The 25,312-nt window shown below is 42.4% G+C and overlaps 1 protein-coding gene and 1 long non-coding RNA gene across 5 annotated transcripts in view; one reads left to right on the top strand and one right to left on the bottom strand.

The window, feature by feature from the left end:
* Window positions 1–12,744, bottom strand: part of LOC144308092 (uncharacterized) — a 29,758-nt gene extending 17,014 nt beyond the window's left edge. Inside the window, exon 1 of one of the 2 annotated variants that reach the window (XR_013374738.1) lies at window positions 12,268–12,744. This is a non-coding gene — a long non-coding RNA (uncharacterized LOC144308092). Of the gene's footprint in view, window positions 1–11,835 lie in introns of both variants that reach the window. The other variant, XR_013374737.1, reaches the window with a different exon arrangement.
* A 4,184-nt stretch (window positions 12,745–16,928) lies between these two features.
* On the top strand, window positions 16,929–24,866 carry ZBTB33 (zinc finger and BTB domain containing 33). 3 transcript variants are annotated; one of them, XM_077888265.1, is made up of 3 exons: window positions 16,929–17,226; window positions 18,922–18,985; window positions 19,886–24,866. In XM_077888265.1, exon 3 carries the CDS (start codon window positions 19,888–19,890, stop codon window positions 21,904–21,906), a length of 2,019 nt encoding a protein of 672 aa, XP_077744391.1. In that variant the 5' UTR covers window positions 16,929–17,226; window positions 18,922–18,985; window positions 19,886–19,887; the 3' UTR covers window positions 21,907–24,866. The 3 variants fall into 3 exon arrangements, with proteins under 3 accessions (XP_077744391.1, XP_077744390.1, XP_077744392.1); XM_077888266.1 differs by lacking the exon at window positions 16,929–17,226 and adding an exon at window positions 17,378–17,460; XM_077888264.1 differs by lacking the exon at window positions 18,922–18,985 and having other exon boundaries at window positions 16,933–17,226.
* Window positions 24,867–25,312: the final 446 nt, after the last annotated feature.

The following is a 25,312-nucleotide window of genomic DNA, read 5'->3' as shown; positions in this document are numbered from 1 at the left end:
TCAACAAAACATTAGCAAACTGAATTCAACAATACATTAAAAAAGTCATTTACCAGGGCACCCAAGTAGCTAAGTCAGTTAAATATCCAACTCCTGATTTCAGCTTAGGTCATGATCTCAGGGTTGTTGGAGGAGTCTCACGTCCGGCTCTGTGCTCAGTGCGGAGTATGCTTGAGAGATTCTCTCTCTCGCTCCCCCTGTCCCTCTCTCCCTCCTCTGTGCACACTGTCTCTCTCTCTCTCTCTCTCCCTAAAATAAATAAATAAAATCTTTTTTTAAAGTCATTTACCATGATCGAATGGGATTTATTTCAGGGATGCAAAGGTGGTTCCAAATTTGCAAATCAGAGGTGCCTGGGTGGCTCAGTTGGTTAAGCATGTGACTCTTGATTTCAGCACAGGTCATGATCTCAGGGTCCAGGGATCAAACCCCAAGTCAGGCTCCCTGCTTAGTGGGGAATCTGCTTGTCTCCCTCTTCCTCTGCCCCTCCCTCTGCTCATGCACTCTCTCTCTAAAATAAATAAATCTTTCTAAAAATTTGTAAACCAATGGGATGCATCACATTAACGAGAGAGGAATAAAACCATATGATCATTTTGAGAGATGGAGAGAGAAAGCACTGGACAAAGTACACCACCTATTCATGATAAAAAAAAACAACCTCAACTTGGGGTGTCTGGGTGGTTCAGTAGTTTGGGTGCCTGCCTTTGGCTCAGGTCATGGTCCCAGGGTCTGGGATCAAGCCCCACATCCAGTTCTCTACTGGGTGGAGAGCCTGCTTCTCCTTCTCCCTCTGCCTGCTGTTCTTCCTGCTTGTGCTCTGTCAAATAATAAATAAATAAATAAATAAATAAATAAATAAATAAATAAATAAATAAAATCTTTAAAAATTATTTTAAATAAAAAAATGGGCACCTGGGTAGCTTAGCAGTTGAGCATCTCCCTTTGGCCCAGGTCATGATCCCAGCGTCCTGGGATTAAGTCCCACATCAGGCTCTCTGGAGGGAGCCTACTTCTCCTTCTGCCTAGGTCTCTGCCTCTTTCTCTGTGTCTTCTCATGAATAAATAAAATCTTTTTTAAAAAATTAATTAATTAAAAAATTAAAAAATAAAAACCCCCAATAAAGTAGGTTTTGAGGGAATATACCTCAACATAATAAAGGCCATATGTGGAAAAACCCACAGCTAGGGGTGCCTGGGTGGCTCAGTCAGTTGGGTGTCTGCCTTGGGCTCAGGTCATGGTCCTGGGGTCCTGGGATCAAGTCCCATGTCATGCTTCCTGCTAATGGGGAGTCTGCTTCTCCCTCTGCCCCTCCCTCCTGCTAGTGCTCTCTCACTCTCTCAAAAAAGAAAATCTTAAAAAAAAAAAAAGAAAAACCCACAGCTAACATCATCCTCAATAGGGAAAAACAGAGAACTTCCTCTAAGATCAAGAATGAGACAAAGATGTCCACTCTCACCACTTTTATTCAACATAGTACTGGATGTCCTAGTGACAGCAATCAGACAACAAAAAAGAAATAAAAGGCATCCAGATTGGAAGGAAGTCGGCAGCCTTGGTGGCTCAGCGGTTTGGCGCCGCCTTCAGCCCAGGGAGTGATCCTGGAGACCTGGGATCAAGTCCTGCATCGGGCTCCCTGCACGGGGCCTGCTTCTTCCTCTGCCTGTGTCTCTGCCTTTCTCTCTCTCTCTCTTTCTTATGAATAAATAAATAAAATCTTTACAAAAAAAAAAAACAAAACAAATTGGTAAGGAAGAAATAAAACTTACACTATTTGCAGATGACACGATACTATATAAAGAACACCTTAAAGACTCCAACCCAAAACGGCTAAAACTGATAAATGAATTCATTAAGGTCGCAGGATACAAAATCAATATACAGGAATCCATTGCATTTCTATACAGTAATAATGAAGTAGCAGAAAGAAATGAAGAATATAATCCCACTTACAATTGCGCTAAAAATAATATAAAATACCTAGGAATAAACTTAACCAAGGAGGTGAAAGACCTATACTCTGAAAATTATAAAATTTTGAGAAGAAATTGAATATGACACTAACAAATGGAAAGATAGTTCATACTCATGGATTGGAAGAAAAAATATTCACAAATATGCACAAAAAATGTACATACTATTAAAATACCAATAGCATTTTTCACAGAACTAGAATAGATAATCCTAAAATTTGTAGGGAACCACAAAAATACCCAAACAGCCAAAGCAATCTTGAAAAAGAACAAAGCTGGAGGTGTTACAATCCCAGATTTCAAGATACACTACAAAGCTATAGTAATCAAAACAGTATGGTACTGGCACAAAACCAGACACATGGATCAACAGAACAGAATATAAAGCCCAGACATAAACCCACACTTTTTTTTTTTAAACCCACACTTTTATGGTCAACTAATCTATGACAAAATAGGCAAGAATATACAACGGAGAATTGACAGTCTCTTCGACAAATGGTCTTGGGGGACATCTAGGTGGCTCAGGGTGTGATCCCGGGGTCCTGGGATCGAGTCCTACATCGGGCTCCCCGCGGAGATCCTGCTTCTCTCTCTGCCTATGTCTCTGCCTCTCTCTCTGCGTCTCTCATAAATAAATAAAATAAAATCTTTAAAAAAATGGGCAGAGGATCTGAATAGACATTTTTTCAAACAAGACATCCAGATGGCTAACAGACACACGATAAAATGTCAACATCACTAATCATCAGGGAAGTGCAAATTAAAACCACAATGAGAGATCAATTTATACCTGTCAGATGGCTAGAATAAAAAGCACAAGAAATAACTTTTGGTGAGGATGTGGAGAAAAAGGAACTGTCATGCACTGTTGATAGGAATATAAATTGAGGTACTCACTATGGAAAACAGTGTGGAGGTTCACAAAAAAATAAAAATAGAGGGGCGACTGAGTGGCTCAGTCAGTTAAGCATCTGACTCTTGGTCTCAGCTCAGGTCTTGATATCAGGGTCGTGAGTTCAAGCCGTACATTGGGCTCCACTCTGGGCATGGAGTCTACTTAAAAAACAACTAAAAAATAGAATTACCATATGATCAAGTAATTCTACCATTTTTACTCAGAGAAAACAAAAACACTAACTTGAAAACATACATGCACCTCTATCTTTATTGCACCGTTATTTCCAATAGTCAAGATACGGAAGCAACCCAGGTATCCACTGATAGACAAATGGATAAAGATGTGCTTTATATATATTATATATATATATATAAATGGAATATTACTCAACCATAAAAGAGGATGAAATCTTGCCATTTGTAACATGGATAGACCCAGAAGGTATAATGCTAAGTGAAACTAAGTCAGAGAAAAACAGGGGCACCTGAGTGGCTCAGTGGTTGAGTCTGCCTTTGGCTCAGGTCATGGTCCCGGGGTCCTGGGATTGAGTCTTGCATCGGGCTCCCCGTAGGGAGCCTGCTTCTCCCTCTGCCTGTGTGTCTGCCTCTCTCTCTGTGTCTCTCATGAATAAATCAATCAATAAACAAAATCTTAAAAAAAAAAGTTAGGGGGATGCCTGGGTGGCTCAGTGGTTGAGCAACTGCCTTTCACTCAAGGAGTGATCCCAGGGTCCAGGATCGAGTCCCGCATCGGGCTCCTTGCAAGGAGCCTGCTTCTCCCTCTGCCTGTGTGTCTCTGCCTCTCTCTCTCTCTCTGTGACTCTCATGAATAAATAAAATCTTTTTTAAAAGTCAGAGAAAAACAAATACCATATGATTTCACTCATATGTGGAATTTAAGAAATTAAAGTGAACAAAGAAAAAAAGAGACAGACAAAAAAACCAGACTCTTAAATACAGAGAACAGAAGCTCCTGACTGGCTCAGCATGCAACCTTAATTTCAGGGCTGTAAGTTTGAACTCCATGTTGGGTGTAGAGGTTACTTAAAAATAAAATCTTAAGGAGCGCCTGGGTGGCTCAGTCAGTTGGATGTCTGTCTTTGCCTTAGGTCGTGATCTCAGGGTCCTGCTTCTCCCTCTTCTCCCCACTCATGCTCTCTATTGCTATCTCTGTCTCTTTCTCTCAAATAAATAAAATCTTTAAAAAAAAAGTTTTGCACAGAGAGCAGCCCTCTTGTCTGCCAATGGGGGAAATAGCCATGGTGCTCATCACAAGACAGAGCTTGTGAGCAAAAGCAAGCACAAACTAGCTCTCTATGTTGTACTGGGACACACAGGAGAGACACAATCATTTGGGAGGACATTTGATCATATCTATTGAAGTTTTAGGGTCACCTGGGTGGCTCAGCGGTTGAGCATTTGCCTTTAGCTCAGGGCATGATCCGGGGCTCTGGAGATCAAGACCGGCATCTGGCTCCCTGCAGGAGCCTGCTTCTCCCTCTGCCTGTCTCTCTCTCTCTGTTTCCCATGAATAAACAGAATCTTAAAAAAAAAAAAAAAAACAAAGTTTTACATATATATGCCCACTGACCAACTGTTCCTAATTTAGAAATTTGTCCTACCAACACACACCCAAAGAAGGATGCTCCCTGTGTTTTATAGCTTTGGCTCCAGGCAAGGTATTTTGGCTTTCTGTCTCTCTCGCTCTCTCAAATAAATGAATAATATCTTTAAAAAAATAAATAAATAAAAATAAAATATTAAAAAAATACAGAGAACAAACTGGTAGTTGCCAGATGGAAGGTGGGTGGGGGAGTGGATGAAATAAAGGGGATTAAGAGTACACTACTGAGGGATCCCTGGGTGGCGCAGCGGTTTGGCGCCTGCCTTTGGCCCAGGGCGCGATCCTGGAGACCCAGGATCGAATCCCACGTCAGGCTCCCGGTGCATGGAGCCTGCTTCTCCCTCTGCCTGTGTCTCTGCCTCTCTCTCTCTCTCTGTGTGTGTGACTATCATAAAATAAAAAAATTAAAAAAAAAAAAAAAGAGTACACTACTGAGCTGAGCAATGAGTAAAATTGCTGAATCATCATACGGCACACCTGAAACTAATATAATACCATACGTTAATTATACTTGAATAAAAAAAAAATACATGGGAGGAATCTTGGATGCACATGGTAAGCAAAAGAAGCCGATCTGAAAAGGCTATGTACTATATGGTTCCAACCATATGGCATTCTATTAAAGGCAAAACTAAGAAAACAGTAAAAAGACCAGTGGTGGGCAGCCCAAGTGGCTCAGCAGTTTAGCGCCGCCTTCAGCCCAGGGCCTGATCCTGGAGACCTGGGATTGAGTCCCTTGTCAGGCTCCCTGAATGGAGCCTGCTTCTCTGTCTGCCTGTGTCTCTGCCTCTCTCTCTCTCTGTCTCTCATAAATAAATAAATAAAATCTTTAAGAAAAAAAGATCAGTGGTTGAAGGGGAGGGAGAGATAAATAGGCAGAGCAGGGGATTTTTTTAAGGCAGTGAAACTCTTGTGCATGATAGTATAATGGTGAGTATATGTCATTATACATCTGCTCCAAACCTACAGAATATACAATACCAAGAGTGAATCCTAATGTAAACTATGGACTTTGGATGATTATGATGTGTTGGTGTGGGTTCAACGATTATAACAAAAGTACCACTCTGGTGAGGGATGTTGATAGCTAAGGAGGCTGTGCGTGTTTAGGGAAGGGGGTAATGGGATTTCTCTGTATTTTGTGCTCAATTTTGCTGTAACTTAAGCTGCTCAAGAAAATAAAGTGATTTATTTTGTCTGAATGAAGCCACAGGGTAAATGTAGGAAACTATAAGGAAAGATGAAAAATTACTAGAGACAAGAAGGCTGAGGGAAGACTTCATGATTTTATTCTGTGTGTAAAAAGCACATAGGGCAGAGCAGCAACCATTCTGTCCCCAGAGAAAGAACCTAACACACTACAGGAAAAGATTTCATTCTATGGTAGACAATTCTGAAAAGAGTATTAAAATTCTATAATTGTTAAAAAGGGAATTTCCATATCATATAATATTTTCCTTGGGGCATCTGGGTGGCTCAGTAAGTTAAGCATCTGCCTTCGGCTCAGGTCATGGTCCCAGGGTCCTGGGATAGAGACCTGCATTGGGCTCCTTGCTCAGTGGGAAGCCTCCAACTCCCACTGCTTGTGTTCTGTCAAATAAACAAATGTTTTTTAAAAAATTTCATAGAATCTTTTCCTCTGAGATCACATCTGTAACAATTTAAGTATTGCCTAGAACGTTATTTTTAGGGTTCCTTCCAACTCGAATTCTATGATTTCAGGTTCTTAAAAGCATTTCTTTTAAAAAACAAGTTTTTTTGGCGGGAGGGCACCTGGGTGGCTCAGTGGTTGAGCATCTGCCTTTGGCTCCGGTTGTGATCCTGGGGTCCTGGGATGGAATCCTGCACTGGGCTCCCCACAGGAAGCCTGCTTCTCCCTCTGCCAGTGTCTCTGTCTTTCTGTGTCTCTCATGAATAAATACATTTAAAAAAACAAGATTTTTGTTTGTTTTTAAACGATTTTATTTTTAAGTAAGCTCTATGCCCAACCTGGGGCTCGAACTCACAATCCTGAGAACAAGTGTTGCATGCTCCACCAACTGAGCCAGCCAGGTGCCCCTTGAGAACAAATTTCTGATAATGCTTTCTCACCCTGTCACAAATCACAAATTTTACCCATCAAAGCACATCATCTCAACTCAACCTCAAGTAGACACAGAAATAGATGAGAGGTGGCATACCTGGTGAGCTCAGTTGGTTGAACATACAATCCTTGCTCTCAGGGTTGTGAGTTCAAGCACCATGTTAGGAACAAAGATCACAGTGGTAGAGGGGGTAGAAATAAAGGAGAATAAAGAAAATGCTTATGAATAGCAGCAAAGAGGAAAGAAATAAGGAAAAAGAAGCCTTCAGAGATTACTGACTTTAGGAAAATTAACTAAACCAAACCATACTGATATATCCATTTTAAAAATCCCTTTGTTGGGACTCCTGGGTGGCTCAGTGGTTGGGCATCTGCCTTGGGCTTGGGTCGTGATCCTGGAGTCCCAGGATCGAGTCCCACATCAGGCTCCCTGCATGGAGCCTGCTTCTCCCTCTGCCTATGTCTCTGCCTCTCATGAATAAATAAAATCTTTAAAAATTAATAAATAAACAAAAATCCCTTTGTAATGCTAAAATCTGGCAAGCAATCTGCCGTTGGGTTAGCTAAGAAAATAAATTCAAAATAATATAAACGTGGGTAGCCCTGGTGGCGCAGCGGTTTAGCGGTGCCTGCAGCCCGGGGTGTGATCCTGGAGACCCGGGATCGAGTCCCACATTGGGCTTCCTGCATGGAGCCTGCTTCTCCCTCTGCCTGTGTCTCTGCCTCTCGCTCTCTCTGAATGAATAAATAAATAAATCTTTAAAAAAATAATAATAATATAAATGTATCATTAACACTGAACTCTTCTATGAAGAAGAAATTAGCACCCCATGAATTATAATTTAAAGAGAACACTTAGGGGCAGCCCCGGTGGCTCAGCGGTTTAATGCCGCCTTCAGCCCAGGGCGTGATCCTGGAGACCCGGGATCGAGTCCCACATCGGGCTCCCTGCATGGAGCCTGCTTCTCCCTCTGCCTGTGTCTCTGCCTCTCGCATGAATAAATAAATAAAATCTTAAAAAAAAGAGAGAGAATACTTAGCAGGGTGACTGGGTAGCTCAGTAGGTTAAGTGCCCAGGGTCCTGGGATCGAGTCCCACATTGGACTCCCTGTTCAGTGGGGAGCCTGCTTCGCCCTATCCCCCTGCCACTCCCCCTGCTTGTGCTCTCTAATAAATAAATCTTAAAAAAAAAAGAACACTTAGCATCCTAAAATCCACCAGCAACATGTTTGAATTCTTAGATATATGCCATGTTTTTATTTTTTAAACAATTTTTTTGTTTTGTAAAGTAAAAGAATACCATAACAAAATATACTGGGTGGCTTGAACAACAGAAATTTATTTTCTCGCCATTCTGGAGGTTAGGAAACCAAGATCAAGGTACCATCAAGACTGATTTCTGAAAAAAAAAAAAAAAAAAAAAAAAAAGACTGATTTCTGGAAGGCCTCTCTTCCTCACCTGTAGACTGGCGACTTCTTCCTGTGTCCTTACATGGCCTTTCCTCTGTGTACACATGGGAAGGTGGTGGGGAGATATCTGGTATCACTTCCTGTTCTAAGGATACCAGTCCTACTGAATTCAGGCTCTAGCCTTATGACCTCATTTAACCTAAATTACTTCTCTAAAGGCTTTATTTTTTTAAGATTATTTATTTGAGAGAGAGAGAGACCACGCATGAGCATGAATTGGGGGGGAGAGTGCAGAGGGAAAAGCAAACTCCTTACTGAGCAGGGAGCTGGATGCAGGGCATGATCCCAGGACCCCAGGATCATGACCCGAACAGATGGCAGAAAGAAGCTTAACCCAAGACTGAACCAACCAGGTGCCCCTAAAGGCTATATTGCTAAATACAGTCACTTTGAAAATTAGGATTCAACATTTGAATGGGGGGGGAGGGAGACACACAATTCAGTCCATAACAAGGATTCTCTGTAGACAATATACATACTTCAGGAGCTCCTAAATCTTCAATCCTCTCCCCCTTTAATCTCCTAGAAGATACAGGCATCCAAATTATAACTCAGTGGCTAAATTGTGGGGTGTATGGGGTGCGTGTGTGTGTGCGCGCGCCTATTTATCTGGAGATAAATAGGTCCAATTCAATAGGTCCAGTTAAGTCCTATTTTCCCTTTACATTTTAAACTTTAAATTATTAAAAACTCATCATAAATGTAAATTCAACACTTAGGATTGATGTTATAATGCAAATGGTACAGACTGCAGCCAGCCTGAGTAGCCATGCTAGAAATGCAGCCTGGGGAGGCTGTCAAGTGCATCTCTTCTGCCTCCTGCATGACATAGTTCCTGATTGCTCATTTGTCTTCTGTAATATGTGACACAGTTTTACATTTGGAAACAAGTTTCATTTGTTTGTACATATTTATGAAAGGAGAAAGAAATCTATTTGAATCTGGTTAAAGCTTTGGTTTTCAGAAACCCGAGAATTAGTAAAGACAATTTTAAAAAAATGAAGTATTAGAAGTAGAGGGCAGTACAGGGAGCTCTGAAAAGTTCCAGGTCACAAAAGTTGTATTCATTGAGATTCAGAGTTTGTTCCCACTCTATGCTTCCCCTTTAGCTTCTTTTTGGAAAAGGAGTAGTACACTGTTGCTCTTTGGAGGACACAAATAATTTTTAAAGTTCTTACTCTATTTGTCATTTCTTCTGTTTCAACTTTTGTTATGTGCAAACTGAAAAGAAAAAAAAATGGGCACAATTCTGCAAAATCTAGCCGCTTTTGTGTCTGTTTGGTTTTTCAAAAAAATCCTTACAAAATAAACATATTTGGGATGCCTGAGTGGCTCAGCGGTTGAGCGTCTGCCTTTCGCTCAGGGTGTGATCCTGGGATCCAGGATCGAATCCCACATCGGGCTCCCTGCATGGAGCCTGCTTCTCCCTTTGCCTATGTCTCTTCTTCTCTTTCTGTGTCTCTTGTGAATAAATAAATAAAAAATCTTAAAAAAAATAAACATATTTGGTTTGTTTAAATAAATTTTTATTTATTCAGGGGGAAAGGTATCAATCAGAACAATGCAGAGTTAGATTGAGAGGGTCTCCCACTTCAAGAAGCAATCTAAAAATAAACATACAAATAACAGTTCTTGGAAAATTTGAGGACTATAGGGACCAATGATGCTTGCCAGGCTGCAAAGGCACACAGTTCTTGTGGTGTACGGCGTAAAATTAAGGCCTATTATTATGTACTGCCTTGACATTTGGGAAAACCAATGGCCTAACTGCAGATTCTTCTCCCCACTCTGCTCCTGTAGATAAGATCCCCTAGCCAAAAAAAAAAAAAAAAAAAAAAAAAAAAAAACCTCTTTATTATAAGGGATGGGCCCAGTTACAGATTTTATCCCTGAGTAGTAGGTTTCAGTACTCTGCCAGCCTATGGATCTCATCTGTCCAGTGTCAGATGTCCTGTGTTCAGCCTCCCCATTAACGCCAGGAGGGAAACCCCTCCCTCACCCACAAGGTAAACAGGACACCATTAAAATAGTCTCTACTGCTGCCTGGTTTCATCTGCACTAGTAAGATAAATTATTTATGTGCCACATGCACAAATGCAAATCGTTCTTTCATCTTTTAGTTAGAATTCTAAAATAAGAAGCTGTTTGGTTTGATTGACACAGACTGGGGGCATTGTTCTGAAACATTTAACTCGGATGTAGGTCTTCAGTGAACGAACTCAGAACTGCTTTTACTCTTTCTGCTCCCAGGCATGAAACCCTAGTAGCTAACAGGAATGTATATTCTGTTCCAGGCACTAACTCATTACAACAACCCTAAAAATATCAGCACTATTTTTATTCCCTTTCTACAGGTGAATAAATGAAACTAGGGAGGTTAAATAACTTGCCCAATGCTCTGACTTTGTTCAATTAACATTTGTTAGGTAGAACACAGGGTGCAGGATGGTGAGCCAAAGTTCACCAGACCACAAGAGAAACTAAAAGAGAGCAGTTAATTACTCACAAGACCTGGAAGAAGTACAGGGAATGCCTCCAAAGGCCACACAAGGAGGTCAGGGCAGAGTGCAGATAGAGACTAGGGACCTGAGGCAAGTGCCTTTACTAGGGTCTCTGGACGTAGGGCTTTGGAGTTCCCAGGTTAGGGCCAGATCCATCAATTTAAACCAAAAGAGTGGAGTTTTGGTAAGCCCCACAGGGATCTTATCTAAGGGACCTATAGAGCAAACAGGCACTGGGAGGCAGGGGAACAGTTGATCACAAGGGCTATTGGGGAAGTCATACCAGGAACTTAACATTTGCCTGTGATTTTGAGGGCTGCTATCTAGGGCATGTGCTTGCATGAGGCAGGGCTAGTGTAAGTTTAAGGTCCCTGCAGGCCACTTGACGAAACCAAATGGATGCCCAGACAGCAGTACCGTGGAGCAGCTTTGCTAAACTCTTGACACTCAAGGCCACACAGGTAATAAGTGGCAAAGCAGAGCTTCAAACTCCGGCAGTCTGAATCCAGAGACTCGCCTCCTCACTATGCTTTATTACCTCCCACTGCTAGGAAGAAAAGGAATAATCAAGACATGGCCCAACTGTTGTAATTTCAACCTAACTCTCAATGCCTGTAATGATTTTTAAATTTCTAATTTTTTAAAACACATTCAAGGCCCTCAGTATGGGGTATCTGACGTTCAATAAACAGTAGACATAACACTCACACAGCAATAATTAAAACTCTTTTCCTTCTCTTTCTTAAACTACCTTTCCACTCCAATACTCACTTTCATTAGAGGAAAGCTGATCTCACCCTCCTCCTTTCTTGGGTCAAGAATGAGACCTCCCTTTTCTTTTCTTAGATTTTATTTATTTCTGAGAGAGAGAGAGGCAGAGACACAGGCAGAGGGAGAAGCAAGCTCCCTGCGGGGAGCCAGATGTGGGGCTCCAATCCCGGAACTCTGGGATCACAGCCTGAGCCACCCAGGCGCCCAAGAGTGAGACCCCTTTTAACAAAACCTTTGTAGGTAGCCTCAAATCCAGTAGAGCACATCACTTTTTCTACACTCATCCAATCACCTCTTGGAGAAAGGTTCTACTTTCTAATTTAAACCCGTTTCCAGGCGCCTGGCTGGCACAGTCGGTAGAGCGTGCAACTCTTGATCTTGGGGTTGTCAACTGGAGCCCCACACTGGGCACAGCGATCATCAAAACAAAAACAAAAACAAAAAACAAAAAACTAACAACGACAACCGTAACCTCGACCCTTCCAAACTCCCTACATATTCCACTTACATACCTGTTATCTCAAACCGATCTGCTCATCCAACACGCAATGGATGCGCTAGACGCTGTGAATTCTGTAATGAATAAAATCCTCCTTTCCACGAACTCAGTCCAGCGGAGTATAAAAACATGCTCATGAATGGCAACTTAACGCGAATATAAATGCTTTACATAAATCTGCGACCCTTGGCCATGTCCACTAGAGGATGGGAGGCGGCGGGAGACCAGGGCACTGGAGGCGCGCACCCGAGGACAGAAGAACGTTAAGGGAGCCAAGGGGCGAATAAGCGGCCACCGCGGGCGGACTGAAGAACAAGATGAAAACGGGCGCAAGGCAGGAAGAAGGGTTCAGAGAAGTGCGAACACTAAGCAGCGGGATGAAGGATGGAGGCGACTCTGAAGGCCGGCGGGCTCCTCAGGGCGAAGGTGCGTCCGTCTCACTCACCTCCCCTCTCTCCTCGCCCCCGAGGCCAGGCCCCGCCGTCGCCCCCAACTCGCAGGCGCGCGCGGGCTCCGCGGCGGGGGCCGAGGCGAGGGCGTGCCCCGCGGTGCGCAGGGCGGGCCCTGGAGAGCGAGGCCGCGGACGGATCGGCAGGACCGGTGTGGGGAGCCTGGGGCGAGGCCGCCCCCCCGACGGCTCAGCTGCGCGGGGGACAGCAGCGGGCCCGCGGGGAGCGGGCGGGCCGGCTGCGCTCCGCTCTCTTCCGGAAAGAACTGCGACGCTTCCCCACCCCCGAACCCGAGGCCTCCGTCTCCGGAGGCAGACCGGGACAGGGGGGCCATCGCTGCCGCGAAAGCAGGGAACACTCTCACGAGCCTGGGAAAGTCTCAGTTGCCTTGGCTCCCAGAAGGCCGCTGCGCAACCTCCCTAAAGCTGAGAAAAACGTGGAAACCGTTCCGGGTACGTCGGCAAAATCCTTCCCCAGGGCTACGTGGCGTCCAGCCCATGTGAAAGGGGTGGCGTATCCGTGTAAATAAGCCGCCGCTGCCAGCGGCTCGGAGCGCTCATTCTTCCAGTTCCGTAGGGGGCTCGGCAGGTCTCATTTAGATAGAAAACCGTGTCTTTCTCAGCCTTACACTTGAAATAACCGCAAGGGAAGGATGACGGACCACGGGATACATTTCACAGAATGGCCATATCAACAACACAGCCGATTCTGCTTGTGTTTCAGGTCCTTTCTGTGCTTGTGTGTATGTAGCATATTACATAATATTGGGCGCTTAGTGTGCCTCATGTGTATGCGTGTATATGTATGTTTGCATACTATATGCATAGATATGTGTGTACATGTACACATATATCGAAATGGCTCGAGTCGAGTTACATGTTTTTTTCTGAGCCTATCCTGAATTAAAAGGAAAGTCTAAATGGGGGATGGGAAGAAAAAACACAAAGTATTCAAAGTATTTCTACACAGCTGACAGTGTGTTTATTTTAGTGTTGTCATATTTAGCAAAAAAAAAAAAGAGTAGACCCACCTACATTCGAATTTCAGATAAACAATGAGCAACATTTTAGTATAAGTATGTCCCATATGTATGACAATAATAATGCAGTATTAAATGACTATTTTTTTTTGTTAAAGATGAGAAGGCCACTAATGTGCCTCCTCCAAGCTGTTCACTTGCTGTTTGAGAAGCAGGAGGCAGCCCCTGATATCTGGCAGGTAGCAGAGCAGGCATGCCATGTTCTTCTGTTGGACATAAACTCACACAACATTAACCTAAGACAAAGTCACTAGGAGACTGATGAAGTGAGGCAAAACAAAACCAATTTATAATTTTGTCTAATCATAGCTTTTAAGACAGGTCACTGTGTCACTCAGAAAACACCAAAATAGGTGACTGCTATTTTATCAATTATAGCTTTATTCCCACTCTCCTCTGCCCTCCCTATAGATAAGATTTATTGAGATGCCCGATCATAAAATTGCTCCTGCTTTCCGACAGCGTCTGATCTAGAGTGAACTCCCCTCTCCTTAGATGTGGGGCTAAATAGCTCAAATACTTACTACAATAGGTTCTTTTTAACATCCTTTTACTGAAACACCCCACAGTTCCCTATGGTATTTGTTCTCCCTCCCTGTAAAGAATAATAAACCCAACTGTGGGTGTATTCCTGGTGATCTTTGTTTGAAGGGCATTGGCATGTTCCATTGCCTAGAATGTTCTTCCCCAGATATTTGCATAGCTCTTTCCCTTAGTTTATTGTGTTCTTTGCTCATACATCATCTTTTCAGAGAGGTCTTTCCCGACCACACTATTTACAATGGCACCCTCATCGTTCTCTGTTCCTTTACACTGTTTTTCTTCACAGCATTCATTACTATCTGATATTATGCACTTAGATAACATATGCACATATGTTTATCATATGTCTCTCCCATTAAAATCTAAGTTTCATGAAGACTGGGAGTTCATCTTTTTGACTGTACCCACACTGCCTACAACATTGCCAGGCACAGAATAGGTATTAAATGATAGGTATTTAGTGAACATATGAACACATGGATTTTTATTGTGTCAGGATTTTTTTTAAGATTTTGGGTTTTTTAAAAGATTTTATTTATTCATGAGAGACACACAGAGAGAGGCAGAGACATAGGCAGAGGGGGAAGCAGACTCCCTGTGGGGAGCCCAATGCAGGACTCGATCCCAGGATCCCAAGACTATTACCTGAGCCAAAGGCAGACACTCAACCATTGAGCCAGCCAGGTACCCCTGAATGTCATGTTAAAAAAATTTTATCATCATCAATTGAATATATATTAAGCACTCACAAGAATCTTGGCACTTTAACACAGAGGAGGACAGTTGCTGCCCTCAAGGAATTCATTGGTTCAAACAAGTCAAGCAAACACTGACAGTAGGGTTCTAAAACCTAACTGATTCTGGGCATCTGGGTGACTCAAAGAGTCTGCCTTTGGAGTCCTGGGATCAAGTCCCACATGAGGCTGCTGCCCCCAGGGGGCCTGCTCTTCCCTCTGCCTGTCTCTCTGTGTCTCTCATGAATAAATAAATAAAATCATAAAAAAATAAAGCCTAGAAAATAAAAATAAATTTTAAAAATAAATAAAGCCCTTTCAGGAAAAGAAAAAAGGCAAGGCAATTCTCTTGGTGACCCTGGTGCTGGCAATGCTGGCACAAAAGAAATGGTATTGCATCTTCCAGTTTACTAAGAGGTAATCAACAAACCTTTGATATCAAGCATGCAGCTACTGCCACTGTGATCCGTATTTCAAAGATATGTCTCATTTTAGTTTTAGCCAACTAAGCTACTGAAAGGTAAATAGATCCTAAATTTTCAAGCAGTACTTCATCCTGGTTTCTAAAAACATTTTTTTCCTCCTAAATTTTGCACGAGGTTGACTCAGGAAAACGGTCATTAATCCGCTAACTCGTTTGGTTAAATCTGCTAACTCGTTTTAAGTTCTCAGTTCCAGGATAATACTACTATCTGCTTTAGTTTCTTTTATAACAGTGTACTCCTGTCTCCTGTGAAATGTCTTTTATTCTTTAAAGATTTTATATATTTATTCATGAGAGACACACAGAGAGAAAGGCAGAGACACAGGCAGAGGGAGAAGCAGGCTCCATGCAGGGAGCCGGATGTGGGACTGGATCCCAGGACTCCAGGATCACGCCCTGAGCCCAAGGCAGATGCTCAACTGCTGAGCCACCCGGGTTGCTGGAAATGTCTTTATATCAAACAATGAAACTCATAATTTTAAGTCCTAATTGAAAAAACCCCAATAATGCAATAGTTCTCACATTGTTTTCTCACAATACGAAATCTTGCAGAGCCTGAGGAATTTCGTGTGTATTTCTTATTTCCATGTGAAAATACAATCACTGTGGTATTTTTCTATGTGGCTTTACTTTATTGAGGAGAATGTAAAATAGATTAGGAATGGTTCGATGGTGACATTCTTGTCTGATTTCAGGTTGAAGGACATTAGATATAGTGATTTTTTCATTCTGGAATATCCTGAGGGACATTTTCAGCAAGATTTTTGTAGGAAGGAAGCACAGGGATTCTGGCTGAAAGGTAAACAGATGCAAATTAACGTTTGGGGGAATGGATGCAATATTATCCTATACTTTTTTTTTTTTTTTAAGAAAATGAAGGTAGTGGATGGCCTTAATTGTTGACGAAAAAAAGCTAATATTTTGGCTCCGTAGTTGGATGCGATAAATAACCAGCCCGAAGGGAGAGATTTTGCTCTCCAAACACCCATTCTGTTGCTTCATTTATCATGGTACTCAGGCAGAAGTGTATTAGCAGAGGGTTTTAAAAAATTACCACGGCTCACTCATTTATTCATTCATTAAACAATTATTGAACACCGACTATGTGTCAGATGCTAAAACCCCCTGGGGAGGAAATGTTACGTAAAAAGTAAAAATAATAAATCAACAGTGCAAGTGTTCATTTATTCCTGTTTCAGGATACAGCTCAAATGGGGACATTTAGTTTGCGCTTTCCTTCTCTGTGTTCTACGCCTTGCACAAAAACACTTTGGTCGACATTTGTGTACCCATCTAATGAGCTCTTTGGGAAGGGAGAGACCCTGGTTTACTCTTTTTTGTGTTCCACGGCCCCTAGCCGGAGATTTGGTATAGCTCAGACACGTGGTCAGTAAACGCTGGTCGAAGCGAAGGAATGAAGATAGTACCGCATCGCCTAGTATTCAATTAAGAAAACTGTCTAGTGTCCTAGATTTATTTCTTAAAAATAGTTTCTGTAATGTCGTTTAACTTGTCATCGTCTAACTTGAATCATCCAGAGTCGATCAGTTCGACCCGATTATATTTATTCCGGTTATATTTCAAGGTGGCTCATCGTCTAAGATCCGGGCTAATCGGGCAGTTTCAAACTTGCAAAAGTAGCGAAACTCATATGGTCTCGAAAAGTTTTTCCGCCCTAGCAGCTTGCGCCCAATTTCGGTGAAGGCGACTCGCTTCCCTCCCGTCCCCGCCGCCTGCGACGGACCGCATCACCCCATCTTTCCCTTCCCTTTTTCCCACCCTTTCGCCCTCCGGAAAGGGCCGAAAGGCTCCCAGAGCTTCCCAGTCTCTCTCCGCCCCCTGCGGAAGGAGCCGAAGGCAGAGCAGGGCGCCGAAACGGGGGCGGCTAGGAGCTCGGGCCCTTCCGGAAAGACCCGAACTGCGCTCGGAGGAGGAGGGCGCCTTCGACTTCAGCGCTGCGTCCCCGTGCTGTGCCCTCTGTCGGCGGCGCGGGGCAGCTGTAGCAGCGGTGGCGGCAGCCGCGTCGACGTCGACCAAGACTGGAGCGACGTTTAAAGAAGGAGCCGAATCGCCGCGGAGTCTGGCTTCTGGTTGTTGGAGGGCTCCCACCCGTCCGCGCGGCCCGACGAGGAGAAGCGGCGGCGCCGGGAAGCAGGTGAGGACCCGGCCCTGCGCCGGGAGGGGCGAGGGAGCGCGCCCGCTGCCTCCGTCGCTGGGCCGCGCCTGCGTTTGCATTCTCCTCACTTGAACCAGGAAGCGGCGGAGTCGGAGGCTCCGCTCCTCCGGCCCTTCCTTTGTGTGGGCCCGGGAGCGAAGGAGGGGACGAGCCCGGAGGGCCGCGCCGCGGTCCCCTCCGCCGTCAGGGGCCGAGGGGCAGCCGGTGCCCCGGGTAGGCCCGGCGCGTGGGGAGCCCACCGCGGGGACCCACTTGGCTTTTTCCTAGCCCTCCGCCTGCCTTTTTGTGCCTCCTTTTCTCCTCGTAGCCCCTACTTTGATTTAGAGCTTTTCTGCCCGGCCCATCCTCCCCTCCCGTCCCCTTCCCAGGGCACAACAATGCCGCCTGCTTGGCCTCATCCCCTCCCAGCACCCCACCCTCCCGTTCGCCACCTTCTACTTTCCCCGGCTTGCCCGAGGACCCCCGCCCTCGCCGTGTCGTTCGTACCTCCATCTGGATTTGCAGGAAGCTGCCTTTTCGCGTGAATTGGGGTGAAAAAAAAAAGCCCTCGGCTGCAGCCGGCTGGGTGCAAATGGGGAAGAGGGGGTGGAGTAAGGAAGATGGGGTTCAGCTGCCGCAGGGAGCCGCGTGTCGGTTCGCTTCGGTCGCGGATGGCGTTTCTCTCTTTTCCACCTTCACCTGCCCTCAGTCAAGGGTTTGTCTCACAGGGATGCGGAATGGCTTTTCCGTAGGCAGGGCGCAGGTCTCGGGGGTGGGTGCAGAGCGCTTCGTGGCGTTCCTGGGCCCACCCTGACGGGGAGACGCGGGAGGAATCTCAACAAAATGAAACCAATTCCCAGTGTCACCTGGACGCGTCCGTTTTATTGCATTACCCCGTTCCGAGAGTCCATTTGCAAACGACAAAAATTGCATTAAAAAAAAAAAAACCTATCTACCTACTTAAAAGCGACTTCTGGCGAAATCCCCGTATTTCGGAAGCCCTGGTTGCTGGCTCGCCGTCCAAAGGTCACCCTTTCTGATGAATGCCTTGGTGGTAACCTGGAATTCCTTGGTACTGTTAAACGAGCAACGCCTTCTAACGGATGTTTCAAATCGTCATTTCTAGACTTTTTGCCTACTTTTTTGTTTTTAAGCTGCAGTTTTGAAAATTTCGAAGATGCTTGAGACGCCCCACCTTCCACGTGTATATAACTTAAGCACTGTGACGACAGTGCCACTATTTTGGTAACTTTAAAGGGAAAGAATGTTGGCAATTAAAGTGTTTCTCTACTTAAAGTACTTATCAGCTAGTTGTTCATATATATGTAAAAAAATATAAAAATTAGATATATAAAAATTAAGTATATATTTAATATATGTATATATTTTCAACAACTCAGCGGCCTTGTTACTGGGAATATATTCTGTGACTTCCAAAAATAGAATGTTCTGGGGGTGGTACACTGCATTGCTCTTTACTGACATCCCCATCCCTTTTTCTAGAGTAATTGTCTGTTCTCTTCCAATAAGTTTATGTTTTCATTTTCACTAACACATCTGGTATAAAAAAGTTCTGCTACCAGTGCACATAATTCTTTACTTAATTCTTTACCAACAAATTGAAATGTTTCGTGTTTTCGTGCAAATAAGCATTAAGAAATGGTGACCTTTCCTTTGTCTTATTTTTTTTCACAGTACCATCTGTTGACTTCGCTTGGCACTCTAACATTTCACCTCTGGAGATTGTAAGAGTAGAGAGGTGAGGGGAAGGGGCAAGGAGATGATGAAAGGGGAGAGGGTAAAAAAGGTGTTTCAGAGTTTATCTAGATGAGGCACCCCAATTTAAATAAGAAAGAAAACTGACAGTCTAAAGGTAATAATTGGCAGCGTTTATAAACACTAATTCAGTCATTGGCTGCAGGGAGTAGCTTTTGAATGTATTTTTAAAGATGTTCTTTTTTTTAAGATTTATTTATTTATGATAGACATAGAGAATGAGAGAGGCAGAGACACAGGAGAAGGGAGAAGCAGGCTTCACGCCGGGAGCCAGATGCGGGACTCGATCCCGGGACTCCAGGATCGCGCCCTGGGCCAAAGGCAGGCGCCAAACTGCTGAGCCACCCAGGGATCCCCTGAATGTATTTTTAAAGACCAGATAAAATTTAGGAAGAGTATAGGATAGATATTGCACACAGCAAGCTTTTCTGAACTGAAATCATTCATTTACAGGTGAAATAACTTCTGTGTGTTCATGATGAAGAGTTTTCTTAAAGTTTTAAGACCGTTAAAACTGAACTCTCAAGTCTTCTTGAGGACAGAACCCAAAAGTGGAACTAAGAAAATTAATTCTAATCTTAAAAAAACTGCTCAGTGGTGACGCATGTATCTGAGATTCAGAGGAAGAGATTACCGTTCAAATCTGTAGATCAATTAAAAACTCGCTTGTCTCTTCTCAGGGGGAAGTCATGAGATTTGATGCATGGTCCAAAAACCAGCCTGTATGAACAATTGACATACAAGCCAAAAAGTTATGCCAAACTTCAGTTAAAACTTGAATACACTATTTAATGTTGCCGCAGCTTACATTCTGAATGATAGAGTACTTCTTGGTTTTCTTTTTTCTAATCTTCTACTCCTTCCTCCTCCCTTTCTCTTACAGGCATGGAGAGTAGAAAACTGATTTCTGCTACAGACATTCAGTACTCTGGCAGTCTACTGAACTCCTTGAATGAGCAACGTGGCCATGGACTCTTCTGTGATGTTACCGTTATCGTGGAAGACCGAAAATTCCGGGCCCACAGGAATATTCTTTCAGCTTCTAGTACTTACTTCCATCAGCTCTTCTCAGTTGCCGGGCAAGTTGTTGAACTGAGCTTTATAAGAGCAGAGATCTTTGCTGAAATTCTCAATTATATCTATAGTTCTAAAATTGTTCGTGTTAGATCAGATTTACTTGATGAGTTGATTAAATCGGGGCAGCTGTTAGGGGTTAAATTTATAGCAGAGCTTGGTGTCCCATTGTCACAGGTTAAAAGCATCTCAGGTACATCTCAGGACGGTAATGCAGAAACCTTACCTCCTGGTTCTAGTGACAAGAACCTTGAAATACAAAAATCAAAAGATGAAGCCCAAGATAACGGGGCCACTATAATGCCTATTATAACAGAGTCTTTTTCCTTATCTGCTGAAGATTACGAGACAAAAAAGATTATTGTTACCGATTCAGATGATGATGACGATGACGTCATTTTCTGCTCTGAAATTCTGCCTGCAAAGGATACTTTGCCGAGTACCAATGCAGTGGCTCAGGTCCAGCCTAGCCCGGGTTCCGTTGCCATTTCAGATGTTGCACCTTGTACTAGTAATAACTCTCCCCCTTTGCCAAATCTCACACCTACTCAGAAACTTCCTACTTCTGTGAATCAGGCAACTCTGAGCCAGACGCAAGGAAGTGAAAAATTGCTGGTATCTTCAGCCCCGACACATCTGACTCCCAACATTATTTTGCTAAATCAGACACCACTTACTACACCACCAAATGTTACTTCCTCACTTCCAAATCATATGTCTCCTTCAATCAATTTGCTTGTGCAGAATCAGCAGACACCAAACAGTGCTGTTTTAACGGGAAACAAGGCCAATGAAGAGGAGGAGGAGGAAATTATAGATGATGATGATGACACTATTAGCTCCAGTCCAGATTCGGCGGTCAGTAATACATCTTTGGTCCCCCAGGCCGATATCCCCCAAAATGCCACTTTTGATGGATCGTTGGTACAGAAGATGCAGATTCCTACACTTCTGCAAGAACCACTTTCCAATTCTCTAAAAATTTCAGATATAATTACTAGAAACACTAATGATGCAGGCTTAGGATCAAAACATCTAATGGAGGGTCAGAAGATCATTACTTTAGATACAGCTACTGAGATTGAAGGCTTGTCGACGGGTTGCAAGGTTTATGCAAATATCGGTGAAGATACTTATGACATAGTGATCCCTGTCAAGGATGACCCTGACGAAGGGGAGGCCAGACTTGAGAATGAGATACCAAAAACATCTAGTGGTGAGCCTGCAAACAAGCGTATGAAAGTAAAACATGACGATCACTATGAGTTAATAGTAGATGGGAGGGTCTATTATATCTGTATTGTGTGCAAAAGGTCATATGTCTGTCTGACAAGCTTGCGGAGACATTTTAACATACATTCTTGGGAGAAGAAGTATCCTTGCCGTTACTGTGAGAAGGTATTTCCTCTTGCAGAATATCGCACAAAACATGAAATTCATCACACAGGGGAGCGAAGGTACCAGTGTTTGGCCTGTGGCAAATCTTTCATCAACTATCAGTTTATGTCTTCACACATAAAATCAGTTCATAGTCAAGATCCTTCTGGAGACTCAAAGCTTTACCGTTTACATCCATGCAGGTCTTTACAGATTAGACAATATGCATATCTTTCTGATAGGTCAGGCGCTATGCCTGTAATGAAGGATGATGCTATTGGGTATAAGGTTGATGCTGGAAAAGAACCTGCAGTAGGGACCACATCTACTCCTCAGAACAAGCCAATGACCTGGGAAGATATTTTTATTCAGCAGGAAAATGATTCAATTTTTAAACAGAATGTAACAGATGGCAGTACTGAGTTTGAATTTATAATACCAGAATCTTATTGAACTTTGAAATCTCAGAAAGTTTGGTTTGCGTTCAGGGGCAGGGGTTTCAAAAGACCTGTAAAACAAGGTGAAAATGAGTTCCTTTGATCTGCTGTGTCATCTGAAGGCAGTCTAGTTGGATTATTTGTTGATAATTTTTAGAAGAAAATTATTCTGAAAGTTTTGAGTAGAGATTGAAAAGTCCCCCTCCCCCCACGAGTATCTGTTTATATAGTTAGCTTTCAGCTCGTTTTAAAGAGGCAAAGAGAAAAGAAGCTTGGAGAGATAGTTTCCTGAATAGAATTTGAAGCAGTCTGAATGTTCTTTGAAAATAACTGGAGTTATTAGCATACCCTAGTTTATAACTTTCCCCTTCCATGTTAGCACTTTACTGCTAAATTCTCAATTATCTTAATATTGAGACTATAAATGTGTGTTGTGTTTTGGATGTGGCATAAAAAGTAAACAAGAACTTCTAAAGTTGTTCTGGAAAATTTCAGAATAAGTCTCTGCTTGATTGTGTATTCTGCTAGTCCAAATGGATAGCAACCTCCTGCCTCCCTCCTGCCATGAAAATGGCCGTGCAGACAAGTGTCTCATCTGAAGAAAGAGTTTTGGCTAATTAGAGTTAAGTTTTGCTTTTATTGCCATCGTCTGGAAAAGACTTTGGTGGCTGGACTACTGTATATATACCTTTGCAGTGTGGTCTCTGTGGGCAAACATGTTAATAGAAAACAAATCTCTGTATTGCAGACAGGAGGAGAGGAAAAGTTCTGTTGTGTTTGTTTTGAATTCTGTGTTCTTACGATAGAGAGTGGAAGTGAATGGAGAGTTCCTTTTTTGTTTGTATGGTTAAAAATATTCCCTTGAGAAATTTCAAAGTTTGAATCTGAAAGCCACCAAATAAATCTTTCATTATGTATAAATCTTTATAAATGATAGATTCCATAAATGAGACTCCTACATATTTTAGGTGGGAGGCTACTGGTATATATTTTTAAATGTTCATATTACTTAGAATTTCTAATAGGAAAAGTTTTCATTTGAAATAGTTGAATCCGTGATCTAGTATTTTCCTTTCACAAGACGTTTTATGTTTTTACCCCTTCTAAAGTAAGTTCCATTCCATCTGCAAAGTGCTGCAATATTATAGCAATCAGAAACTATATATGGAAATATTATATAGGCTTGTCGATTCCTGTTTATCTTGAGAACAATAAGTGTACCTTTCTTCCTTTTAAAAGGACACCTATTTAAACACTTCGAAAATAAAGTCAAAACTCCTTCAAGTGCTAATACTAAAAGGAAGCAGGTTGGAACAAATATATAGCCTAGCCTTTATAACAGGATTAATGTGTTGAACTTCTGTAAATTACTTTTTGCAAAGGAAAAAAAATTAATAGATACTGAAAAAGATTGTTGTGCATAGTTGCTAGTCCTTTGTAACCTTGCTTAAATATTTCTTAATTCAACATGTTTTCTTTCTCTGTGTATTTTTAAGAATAGTCTATTTCTTGACTTTGAACTTAAAGCTTTAATCACATTTTCTCATGTATACATCATTCTTCTGACGGTAAGCTAGATTTGAAGATAACGGTTTCAGTGTTTCAGTTGGTAGGTGAGGTTATCAGGCCTCAGTATTTGCAATAATATGAGAAGGAGGAAAAATATCCCAATCTTCGGCTTACCGAGGGCTAGAATGATGTGCATCTGTCTGTTTTCTGTTCTGTGAGTCTGGACATTCAAACCATTTTGTGAACTAATCCTTGGAAAAGTTTAAGTTACCTTATAACTTAAGACTCTGATCTCTGGAATCACAATATCTGTTTCCTTTCTGGGTAGATAGTAACAACATTACTCTTTGACTATAAGGTGCACTCAAATATTTTCAGTGGAAATTTATTCGAGTTTCATTAATGCTGTCTCACCAGTTAGACATAAGGACTTCTGCAAGTGTGGGTGATACTGATGGCCAGCAGAGCTTCCAGACCTTTCAAACTTAATTGCTAGGGAAATTAGTTGATTATAATAAAACCTGAGAGTTTCTACCAGGCTATTTTGACAAACCAGGAATTGAGTCTGTAATAGAAAACTCTCCATTCTGAATAATATGGATGTAATTATTTGCTGCTGCTGTGCAAATTCTGAGTATAAAACTTAAACTCTGTGCCCAATGAAGATATCTTCTAGAGTTTTTTGGGAGAAGGAAAACTGGAATATTAACTTGTATTTTTGCCAGAAGACTCTTCCTTGCATGTATGTCAGGGTCTTCAGTTTTTTCAGAAGTTTCTATATCCAAAGTTCAGAATTCTTGTGAACTACTCCTTTGGGGCTGAAACCATTCACTCCCACTGTTTATTGGGTTGGAAATCTGTAGCAAGATTCTGTTTAAAACTTACCGTGGTGTTTTCCTATTTCATACTTAGCTTTCTAGCTATTAAATTCCTTCTTTTTTTCTTTCAAGTTGGCTGCAAATTTGCTCCTGTGCTAAATTACCTGTAAACCTTCTGGATTGGAACTGTTTGAAATAGCAATTTGTTGAAAGAGATGACAGAAAGTGAAAATGCTAAACTAGGCAAAGATCTTAAAATGCCATAGCAATCTTGCAAAATTTACTTTAAAATATATCTTAAATGATCATTATCATCTCGGTAGTACTGATCCCCCACATGCAACTACTATGAGGAATCCGTGTTGTCTCTTTTCCATTGTACCAAAAAGATAAATGGTTAAAAATGGTCAAGGTATTTTGTATTGTCAAGGCATGCGTATTCTGAAGGATCCAATGTGAATTCAATAGCACTGGCTTCCTCGCCTCTGTCAATCATACGAAACCTTGTTCATTTCCACCCAATACTGTAATGTTCATACTTGTACAATCTTTCCTGTCATATGACTTTAAGTTCTACTTTTCATTAACCATTTACCTGGTATTAGTTCGTAGAGCTTCTTATGGCAAAAATAAAATGTTATAATTCTGATTTTCGAGTGTATTTTTTATAAGATTATCTTTCAGAAATTATACCTGGAGCACCTGGCTGGCTCAGTTGGTAGAGCATGCCGGTGAGTTTAGGCCCCACATTGGCCATAGAGCTTACTTTAAAAAAAAAAAAAAAGAAATTATACAGACTTCACAATTGTGTTGTTTTTCCGTTTTTGTGGTAGGAGACTGGGGCTATTTCTGATGACAAGAAAATGAAATTTCCTACTAGTTTTGTAGGAGTGCTAATGATACTCCATCTTTGGCTCTCCATCTTGTTCATGTCTGTGCAATGACCTCCCTTGGGGCTACATGTTCCAGGCTGCTTGGAGGTTAACATATACCCTGACCGGACACAAGGAGGCTTGTTTTGATCTTTCCTAAAGTTGTTTAAACAACTATACTAGAGTTAACAATTTCTTCCCCTCCCCTCTGGTATACAGATGG

This window comes from Canis aureus, chromosome X (genome assembly GCF_053574225.1).
Source record: "Canis aureus isolate CA01 chromosome X, VMU_Caureus_v.1.0, whole genome shotgun sequence".
Taxonomy (NCBI): Eukaryota; Metazoa; Chordata; class Mammalia; order Carnivora; family Canidae; genus Canis; species Canis aureus.
This window is presented reverse-complemented; position numbering and strand designations above follow the sequence as displayed.